The sequence below is a fragment of the Nilaparvata lugens genome, unplaced genomic scaffold, assembly GCF_014356525.2.
Source record: "Nilaparvata lugens isolate BPH unplaced genomic scaffold, ASM1435652v1 scaffold7669, whole genome shotgun sequence".
NCBI classification, from domain to species: Eukaryota; Metazoa; Arthropoda; class Insecta; order Hemiptera; family Delphacidae; genus Nilaparvata; species Nilaparvata lugens.
In genome coordinates, this window is record NW_024093417.1 from 4,565 (window position 1) to 15,996 (window position 11,432).

The 11,432-nt window shown below is 36.2% G+C and overlaps 1 protein-coding gene across 1 annotated transcript; it reads right to left on the reverse strand.

Annotated features, from left to right (window-relative positions):
* Window positions 1-3,133: 3,133 nt before the first annotated feature.
* Window positions 3,134-11,272, reverse strand: LOC120356717. The gene is made up of 3 exons (XM_039445694.1): window positions 10,720-11,272; window positions 7,780-8,331; window positions 3,134-3,409 (listed from the first exon to the last, which is right to left on the reverse strand). The coding sequence occupies exons 1-3, from the start codon at window positions 11,095-11,097 to the stop codon at window positions 3,134-3,136; spliced, it is 1,206 nt and encodes a 401-aa protein (XP_039301628.1). The 5' UTR covers window positions 11,098-11,272.
* Window positions 11,273-11,432: the final 160 nt, after the last annotated feature.

Below are 11,432 nucleotides of genomic sequence, written 5' to 3' on the forward strand. Positions count from 1 at the left end.
GCAGGTTATTGGATAATATATACCGTACATGTTTTTTAATTACAATTATTTCACCGAAATAATTTGAATTAACCGTTTGTAATTGAATAAATTAATGAGATTGAAAATTTAAGTCACAAAATATCAAATATAGTTCTATGTTTACCAATCCAAGGACAGATCAGTTTACAATATACAACCACTTTCGTTGACAAAGTTTTTGCAATTAATTGGAGGTAATGTAATTTCCTATGATAATATAGTCAAAGGATATGGTTTTCATATATCACTACCAAAACATCATCAAATATTTTTCCTTCTGCAAAGAATAAAAGCTAGTACCGTTTCACATAAAACTATGGTCCTGAACTTTAATTTTATAATATAGTGAAAGCATCAATGCCTTCAATCCGTTCCATAAATTCCATAATAATTATGGAATATTTAATAAAATAAATAAAATATGGAATTGTAGGTTCCAAAAATTTTAAAAAACATTTATACGTACAGTACTGATTTCAACAATATTAGATACCTAAAATATGTCGATCTAGCAATTTGTCGTTTTCCAGCAATAATCTCCATACTCAAATAAATACTGGTTCCCAATATAAGTTAAATATCTTTGAACAGACGTTTTCTAATACGTATAGCTCCATATTCAAGTAATACTGTTTCCAAAATAAGCCAATAGACCAACAGACATTTTCCACCTATTGTTGGCAAACCATCGAACGTTCAGTTGCCTGTTAGTGTGCCAGGGTGGTGTTGATTTCTCATAGATTTCACCTGCTGTTCAGTAACTTAGTTGCTCCAATGTGTCCACATCCTAATGCCTTTCTGTACCGATAGCAACATAGTTGCTGCAGTGTGTCCACACCCCAACTGCATTATCTACCGTTAGCAACTTAATTGCTTCAGTATGCTCTCACCCCAACTCACTGCCGTTATCTACCGATAGCAATTAGTTGCTGCAGTATGATCACACCCTAACTGCCTTCTCTACCGATAACTCCTGACCCAAACCGTCTGCGCGATAAGGGTGCGTTCCTATTTGCCGCATTTTTTCTTAAAAGTTCCTGCGACAGTATGGCATTGAGCACGGTCTGCTCGCCGGCGAGGTCACGTGACGGCCGCAATCCGGGCAGAAGATTACTGACGACGCCACTGACGCCGGACGGCTGCACTGGCCGCAACTGCACTATGGTGCGGTATTTGGGCGGTTGCGGCTGAGGTGCGGGTGATGCTTGCGGCTGATCGAACACCTGGTAGGAGAATGACGACCCTTCCGAACTGGCTGATTTTTTCTGGTGAGGGTGGCTTCAGCACGTACATGCTGGTGGGAACCTGAAATGCAAACATAATACTGTAGTGTCTTTTTTCTTTAGGGTTACTTTCAAAATAAATAGAATAAAAATCTTAATACACTTTTAATTATTCTATCACACATGTTTCGGACATTAAAATGGCATTTAAATGGCCAAATAAAAATGGCATTAATGTCCGAAAAATTGTGTGATAAAATAATTTAAAAGTGTATTAAGATTCATATTATATTATTATAATACTGTAGTTATATGTAAAATAAAAATTTATGAAATTAATGTTGCTTTCCATGACGAAACACTATATAATAACTTTGTTGTAGTGTAGACACTGTGTTACCTTTGTAAATAGTTGAAAACCACTTACCTTTCTTGGCGTATTGAGGAATGCATTTCACTCCTGAGGGGGAGCTTCATCAGCATCATTCTAATCTTCTCACACATTTTGTCCACACAGTCCAACCCATAGACAGCAAGTGCCCCTGGTGTCAGGCTGATGAAGCTCTTCCTCAGAGTGAAATGCATTTCTCAATACGCCAAGAAAAGTAAGTGGTTTTCAAATATTTACAAATGTAAACCAGTTTACAGTTTTGACCTACAAGTTAAAAATATATGAATGCATAATATAGAAAACTATAAAAATTTAAGACGTTATAATATGTACAACCGTACTATCAAAAGTAGTCTACTATAATGTAAATTTATCAACATGTTGCTTTCATAAATTGGACTGTGAATGGCTGAACAGAAGAGTGTCTAGAGATGAGTAGGAGTACCTATAACTATAGAGTAGAGCAATGGATGAGCATCAGATAAATAATTGTAAACAGAGAAATAAAAGTAATAGGTGTAGATTTGAAAGAAAATAGCTAATGATTAGCTTAACAGGAAGGGTTTTATCTAATACCCCAGCTAATAAGTATTTCAATGTCAATGAAATTATTGTTAGATAATTGAAATTGAAAAAACGCATAAAAGATGTAATTTTAAATGTTGAACCAACTTTAAGTATCATTGAACTAGTTTTAGATTTTTCAATGCAATAATATTTAAATTTATATTATAAGTTCTTGTATGAAAACGAAAACAACTCGCATTTATTAATGTACTTAGGACCTTTATATTTACAAAAAATGCTAATTGAAGCGCTACAGGCAGTTGTTTTTGTAATGTTTTGGTAATTTCATTTAAACCTTAGACTTTGCTCACATCTTTTAATTCTTATTTTATAGTAGTTTTCTCTCTCTATTATTTATTATATTTCATAATGTTTTTAACTTTTTAATTTTTCGTTTATCTGATTACACTACTGGAAACGTGATCGGTAAAATTTCCAAAATAATATTTAACTTCTAATTATTTGTAATATTACATTTTTTCTCACATTGGAATCGAATCTTCATTCGAGATCTATGGAACTTTATAGTAAATATCAGAGTCATCAATAGATGGACAAACTTTTCGACGGAGAATTTTTTTATCGTAAATGATTGTTGCATTGTTCCATGGTGTCACCGAGGCTTGGTTAGCAGAATTAATGAATAAATAGTTTATTTAAATAGAGAATATATATGAAAGTTTAAATAACAGTTTCAAAATAAAGTTTTATTGAGAACAGATGTAGGGTGTGAATTCTAAACTTGTAAGTTATAATTTTTTGGTGACGTGTCTGTAATGTTGGAGGTGTCTCTGTTCTGACTTGTTTTTTGGCCTGTTCTTTCTTCTCTAGAAAATGGCTGGCTTTGTGTTGTTGTAAATTTTGCTCTGAATCATTTTTCGTTATTAATGTTTTAAATTGAGTTTTAAAAAATTTGTAGTGTTCTATTTTTTTAAAGTTCCTGCGACAGTATGGCATTGAGCACGGTCTGCTCGCCGGCGAGGTCACGTGACGGCCGCAATCCGGGCAGAAGATTACTGACGACGCCACTGACGCCGGACGGCTGCACTGGCCGCAACTGCACTATGGTGCGGTATTTGGGCGGTTGCGGCTGAGGTGCGGGTGATGCTTGCGGCTGATCGAACACCTGGTAGGAGAATGACGACCTTCCGAACTGGCTGATTTTTTCTGGTGAGGGTGGCTTCAGCACGTACATGCTGGTGGGAACCTGAAATGCAAACATAATACTGTAGTTGTCTTTTTTCTTTAGGGTTACTTTCAATAATAGAATAAAAATCTTAATACACTTTTAATTATTCTATCACAACATGTTTCGGACATTAAAATGGCATTTAAATGGCCAAATAAAAATGGCATTAATGTCCGAAAAATTGTGTGATAAAATAATTTAAAAGTGTATTAAGATTCATATTATATTATTATAATACTGTAGTTATATGTAAAATAAAAATTTATGAAATTAATGTTGCTTTCCATGACGAAACACTATATAATAACTTTGTTGTAGTGTAGACACTGTGTTACCTTTGTAAATAGTTGAAAACCACTTACCTTTCTTGGCGTATTGAGGAATGCATTTCACTCCTGAGGGGGAGCTTCATCAGCATCATTCTAATCTTCTCACACATTTTGTCCACACAGTCCAACCCATAGACAGCAAGTGCCCCTGGTGTCAGGCTGATGAAGCTCTTCCTCAGGAGTGAAATGCATTTCTCAATACGCCAAGAAAAGTAAGTGGTTTTCAAATATTTACAAATGTAAACCAGTTTACAGTTTTGACCTACAAGTTAAAAATATATGAATGCATAATATAGAAAACTATAAAAATTTAAGACGTTATAATATGTACAACCGTACTATCAAAAGTAGTCTACTATAATGTAAATTTATCAACATGTTGCTTTCATAAATTGGACTGTTGAATGGCTGAACAGAAGAGTGTCTAGAGATGAGTAGGAGTACCTATAACTATAGAGTAGAGCAATGGATGAGCATCAGATAAATAATTGTAAACAGAGAATAAAGTAATAGGTGTAGATTTGAAAGAAAATAGCTAATGATTAGCTTAACAGGAAGGGTTTTATCTAATACCCCAGCTAATAAGTATTTCAATGTCAATGTAAATTATTGTTAGATAATTGAAATTGAAAAAACGCATAAAAGATGTAATTTTAAATGTTGAACCAACTTTAAGTATCATTGAACTAGTTTTAGATTTTTCAATGCAATAATATTAAATTTATATTATAAGTTCTTGTATGAAAACGAAAACAACTCGCATTTATTAATGTACTTAGGACCTTTATATTTACAAAAATTGCTAATTGAAGCGCTACAGGCAGTTGTTTTTGTAATGTTTTGGTAATTTCATTTAAAACCTTAGACTTTGCTCACATCTTTTAATTCTTATTTTATAGTATTTCTCTCTCTATTATTTATTATATTTCATAATGTTTTTAACTTGTTAATTTTTTCGTTTATCTGATTACACTACTGGAAACGTGATCGGTAAAATTTCCAAAATAATATTTAACTTCTAATTATTTGTAATATTACATTTTTTCTCACATTGGAATCGAATCTTCATTCGAGATCTATGGAACTTTATAGTAAATATCAGAGTCATCAATAGATGGACAAACTTTTCGACGGAAATTTTTTTATCGTAAATGATTGTTGCATTGTTCCATGGTGTCACCGAGGTTGTTAGCAGAATTAATGAATAAATAGTTTATTTAAATAGAGAATATATATGAAAGTTTAAATAACAGTTTCAAAATAAAGTTTTATTGAGAACAGATGTAGGGTGTGAATTCTAAACTTGTAAGTTATAATTTTTTGGTGACGTGTCTGTAATGTTGGAGGTGTCTCTGTTCTGACTTGTTTTTTGGCCTGTTCTTTCTTCTCTAGAAAAATGGCTGGCTTTGTGTTGTTGTAAATTTTGCTCTGATCATTTTCGTTATTAATGTTTTAATTGAGTTTTAAAAATTTGTAGTGGTCTATTTGTTTGTATATTGCTATTTGTGTATTCAAGCCAATAGCCACTGTTTTTCAACTGTAAACTAGATAAGTATTTTAGTTCGTAGTAACTCTAATAATTAGGCTTATAAGATATAGTTCTTTGTGTATTTGTATAAATTCATCTGAAGATTATAAGTTCTTTGCTCTGAAAACTGGATTTCTCATTCATAGGCAATAGATCCATTCATATTTATCAAGAATCTATTACATTGGAGCCGACAACTATCCTTAGGTTAATAGGTGTTAAATGCTATTCCAACCGATTTAAGGAAAAATTGGTAGCACGGCAATATGTTATGTAATTAATTAATAATCCACACAAAAAACATCAAAACCTACTCCAGAACATGGTACGCCATAGTGGAGTAGGTCAATTTCCACACAGAAAAACTAAACAAGTAGAGGACACATTATACGAATTTTTTGTAACATAGGTACTATTGTATGTAATTGTAATTTATCTAATATTTTGTGTAATTGATGTTGTAGTTTTATTTTTTTGGGAAATAAACATTTATTTATGTACTTTTTGAGGAGAAAATAAATTCATTTCTTCATTTATTGTAGACGTTGTAACCAAACTTGTTATAGTTTCCCAACCAATCATATTACTTCTGTGGTTTTCAATAATAGATTTTGGTTGCATTTTTTTACAAAAGAGATTGATAAGATTGAAAATAATTTTTGAATTCTTGAATTGCAACCAAACTAACCTGGCGCTGATCACTGGAATCGACCGCCTTGAACCCTCCACCTCCTCCTCCCTCACTGACGACACTCCTGGTCGCATAGGGCGGCCGCTGGCGGTGGTGCGTGTGCGCGTGATGTAGCGGTGCATGTGTGTGAGGGTTGCTAGATATGGTGAAGCCGTCCAAACCGAGTGGCTGCGACGGTCTGAAAGGTTTCAGGCGTTCAGGGTGGGGACTAGCAGCTGACGCCACCAAATTTCCAGAATGTTTCTGGTGGTGATTGTGGAAATTTGAATTTGAATTTTGATTGTGGTGGTGTGGTTCGTGCCGGTGGTGATCGTAGGCATCTCCTCTGGGAGGGTGTGAGGAGGAGGAGGAGAGGAGGAAGAGGATGGTCGGTGGTGGGGAAAGAATGAGTTGGGGTGGCGGGGAAGGGGTTGTGCTGCCCCCAATGCAGCCACCGGGATGAGATAGGCGGGAATCATCTGGCCGTCTGCCCCCGTCACCACACATGTTGGCATGGCTGGCTTGAAATTTTAAACTTAAGGTCCTTATACCATGAGGACCTGACAATAAGAAATTCAATAAAATTCAATTCAAGATGGCGGAAAAAATGGCGGATAATTACTAAAAAACCATGTTTTTCACGATTTTCTCAAAACGGCTCTAACGATTTTCTTCAAATTTATACCATGGATAGCTATTTATAAGCCCTATCAACTGGCATGAGTCTTATTTCAGGGAAAATTTCAGGAGCTCCTTAATATTCTTGAGAAAAATGGCGGATGATGACTAAAATACCATGTTTTTTACGGTTTTCTCGAAAACGGCTCCAACGATTTCCTTCAAATTTATACCATGGATAGCTATTTATAAGCCCTATCAACTGGCATAAGTCTCATTTCAGGGAAAATTCCAGGAGCTCCGTAATATTCTTGAGAAAAATGGCGGATAATGACTAAAAAACCATGTTTTTCACGGTTTTCTCGAAAACGGCTCCAACGATTTCCTTCAAATTTATACCATGGATAGCTATTCATAAGCCCTATCAACTGGCATGAGTCTCATTTCTGGGAAAATTCCAGGAGCTCCGTAATATTCTTGAGAAAAATGGCGGATAATGACTAAAAAGCCATGTTTTTCACGGCTTTCTCGAAAACGGCTCTGACGATTCTCTGCAAATTTATACCATGGATAGCTATTTATAAGCCCTATCAACTGACATGAGTCTCATTTCTGAGAAAATTGCAGGAGCTCCGTAATATTCTTGAGAAAAATGACAGTTACTAAAAAACCATGTTTTTCACGATTTTCTCAAAACGGCTCTAACGATTTTTTTTCAATCTATACCCTGTATAGTTATTTATTAGCTCTATCAACTGACATGAGTCTTTTTCCTAGGTACTAATGGGGGGTCTACCCATCCTTGAGAAATGGACTTTCTAACCTCCTTCTCGTGCATGAGATAGGTACACGGTTTTTACTTTTTCTTCTTCCATATACCGTGGGTACGGTAGGTAGAGCAGTTTATAAAAAGAACACAGTCATAGTCAAGAAATTTCATCTGTAGAACAGCTGTTTTGACGAATTTAAAAAAAAATCATCGAATTTCACAATTTACATAAAGGAAAAAGTACTCTGAAAACAATTGTATATACACATATACAGTAGTCTGATCGTAGTTGCAAATATGTTGCCGTCAATCGTCATTATGTTACTCACCTAAATTATTCTCGTTTGATAATGAGGCTTATAGTTCAATGAGCAAGGAAAGTTGTGTGAGTGTACCACACCAGATTTTTTTACAAAGGAGATTGATAAGATTGAGAATACAATTTCCGTATTCATGAATTGCAACCAAACTAACCTGGCGCTGATCACTGGACTCGACCGCCTTGAACCCTCCACCTCCTCCTCCCTCACTGACGACACTCCTGGTCGCATAGGGCGGCCGCTGGCGGTGGTGCGAGTGCGCGTGATGTAGCGGTGCATGTGTGTGAGGGTTGCTAGATATGGTGAAGCCGTCCAAACCGAGTGGCTGCGACGGTCTGAAAGGTTTCAGGCGTTCAGGGTGGGGACTAGCAGCTGACGCCACCAAATTTCCAGAATGTTTTTGGTGGTGATTGTGAAAATTTGAATTTGAATTTTGATTGTGGTGGTGTGGTTCGTGCCTGTGGTGATCGTAGGCATCTCCTCTGGGAGGGTGTGAGGAGGAGGAGGAAGAGGATGGTCGGTGGTGGGGGAAGAATGAGTTGGGGTGGCGGGGAAGGGGTTGTGCTGCCCCCAATGCAGCCACCGGAATGAGATAGGCGGGAATCATCTGGCCGTCTGCCCCCGTCACCAACACATGTTGCATGGCTGGCAGTGTGAGACCGTCTGCTGTCTGTAGAGTGCCAGTCGCCTGGTGGAACATGTTTTCCTGTAAAAAGGAAACCACAGAATAATTATTCATCAATAACTGGTGTAGAGATTTGAGATATAGAGATACGAAGTTGTAGAAAAGTAGATACATCTAGAGATGTAGAGATACAACATATTGTTGTAGAGAGATTTATAATATAGAAATAATTAATAAATAATTCATACTGAATATCTAAAAATTAAAATAATGAAACTAAAAATTAGTTTTCGACTTGCAGTTTTTTATTGGTGGAAAATCCCTAGAAGAGAAAGCTACAATCTATAGTGAGGTCCACGTTATAATGGCAGTGGATAAAGATAGAAGAATAGCGATGCCGATTCTCTGCATTAATGATATTTCTACATTGTCAAAAACATAATTGGCATCGTTGTGGACCTAGAAAAGGATAGTACCACCGGCTTTGTCGAATGATAGACTAGGATAGCAAAACCAAAGTTGATCAAATACTGTCATTATAACGTGGACCTTACTATAGAAACTTTTAGGAAAATTAAAGAGAACAAAATTTGAATAGTGCTTCTAATGGTAGACACGACTTAAAAGCTCTGTATTAATTAAACTTATTACAAAATACTGCAATCTGCCTGGAATCATAAAGAACATAATCAAGGGAATCATAAGGGAAAATCATAATCACAGCCAAAACTGTAATCTCCTATGGTACACTTGAATTAGGTACCTTGAGCGTCTTATCCTTTGACAGGTTAATTTGTATTTGAACAATTATTAAGGTATGAGTGTCTTATTTCATATCATTAATTGCCTATTAAGAATAGTTTTTCTACTCATCATCAAGAGTGAATGCTATAAATAATTTTAGTAATAATAAAAATCATAACATGTATGGAATTCAATAGATTGTTGAGGAATTCAAATGGATTTAGTGGTTTTTCTATGATTAAAAGATTCATACAGAATACAGAATTGAAAAACTAACCTTTTTTTCTAGAAAATTCCACTATAGGACCTTCAAACACAATAATGAAACTTTTTAAATATTACTACACTAATAAATTATTCATGTACTAATTCAATACAGAAAAATTCTTAATTTATGAATAATAAATATTATTGAATGTGTCAAGGGAACTTGATGAAATTTCAATTAAAATGTAGAATGGGTCTGTGAAAGACGATACACACATAGTATCGATAAACTTGGATACAAACATTTTATGATTCCTCACAACAAATTTAATGTATGTGAGTGAAATTAGTGATATCAGGGAAAGAGAGAAATAAACATATCTAAAGTTTGACTTACTTTCGTACGGTATGTATATATGGTCCTATTGATGAGATGAATCTAAAAGCGAAATGGCACTCACTCACTGACTGACTGACTCACTCACTCACTCACTCGCATAACTAAACATCTACCGGACCAAAAACGTTCAAATTTGGTAGGTATGTTCAGTTGGCCCGTTAGAGGCGCACTAAGAAATCTTTTGGCAATATTTTAACTCTAAGGGTTGTTTTTAAGGGTTTGAAGTTCATCTTTTAGCATGTATATTCTTCTTCTCCCAATCTCTTAATTATAATTGAAATTTCCATACTATAGAACCTATAGAACTATAATCTAGATAGAGTACCTCTTCGAAACAGTTGTCAACTGGCAACTAAATTAATAATTTTGTGAGGTTGGCATTAAGTTGAGTTGACTTTGTTAGGTTTGCACCAGTTGAAGATTTAAATGCATTTATCGCGGAAAAATTGACTGGTCACTGCTACTTCAATCCTGGGAATATTATATTACTAGCCGTCAGGCTCGCTTCGCTCGCCATATCCGTTTAGCCAGACGTTTAGTCTGGACCCCCGACTGGATTGTCCTAAAATATGATAAAAATGCTCAAACGAAAAATGCAGGCGAGCGAAGCGAGCCTGCTGATCTCATTTTTGGACGATCCAGTCGGGGGTCCAGGGGGCGGAGCCCCCTGGCTAGACGGATATGGCGAGCGAAGCGAGCCTGACGGCTAGTTCTTTACTATGGGCATAAACTATATTTTATGTAAATGTGATATTTCACGAAAACCATGTAATGTGATATTGAACTGTGTTTACACTTTTATTGATTTTAACTTAGTCTTCTTATCTAAGTTAAGAAAGAGACAACTGATACAAGTACCTTTTCTAAGTATCTTTTCAAGTATCTTTTCTATCTATCTAGTAGCTTATCTTACGCTATCTTTTCTTTATGGTTAAGTATAGTTATCTTGCGATCTGTATCTTGTTATCTGCAATCGCTGTTGTATTTATAAATGATTTATTGTTGATGACGAAGCGAGACTTACATTTATTGTATTGTGGGCTGAATAACAAATTATTATGATTATGGGAAATAACATTATTCTCTGAAAAATGGAACTGAGATTCAGTAAAACGTACCTGAGGCAGAAGAGTATGCACACTATGCAAACTGGCTAATGGCTTGGCATCGCTCGGACTGTCGGTGGGCTTCAGTTGCAGGGAGTGACCAGTGCGAAACTGTCCCGGTGTGGCGGCGACCGGCGGCAGGCCGGTCCTAAACTGTCCCGGCGTGACGGCGACCGCCTGCGGCAGCGGACGACTGACAGCGGCCGATTGCGGCGGAATGAACACATTGTCGAATGCCGCTAGCGGCAGCGGGAAGGTGAGCGGCATCGCAAGCGGCAGAAGCGGATCCTCCACCGCGTTGCTCGCGTCGAACACGTTGCTCTGGCCGAGTGCTTGGTCGTGGTCGAATGCGTAACGACCCTGGCTCAGTGCGGAAGATGCGGACGACATCTCAACGTTGGGGCTCAGCTGTTTCCACACAGAGTTCTTCCCTTCGACGCGCACTCGCTGTTTCGGTTTGCCTGTCACTACCTATTGCAAAACAGAGTTATTTATTGAACAATTTATTTAACTTATTCATTTTTTAAATATTTTCAAATTATTTTATTCCATTAATTTATTTTACTGAACAGTTTTGACTGTCACTTGCTGTGGAAAAATAATTTATTATTATCAAACAAAAGTTCTATCTCTAGAGATAAAATGTATTTCCGGCTCTCAATCTTTTTAGTCCTCGGCCTACGGCCTCGGACTTAAAAACCGATTTCGAGCCGGAAATATCTCAT

Excerpts from the sequence above, each read along its gene's own strand:
- LOC120356717 (XM_039445694.1), bottom strand. The coding sequence starts at position 11,097 with ATGTCGTCCGCATCTTCCGCACTGAGCCAGGGTCGTTACGCATTCGAC. Across the intron at positions 8,332-10,719 it reads TGCATACTCTTCTGCCTCAG|GAAAACATGTTCCACCAGGC; the intron begins GTACGTTTTACT and ends TCCTTTTTACAG. Across the intron at positions 3,410-7,779 it reads AGTCCAGTGATCAGCGCCAG|GTTCCCACCAGCATGTACGT; the intron begins GTTAGTTTGGTT and ends TTTGCATTTCAG.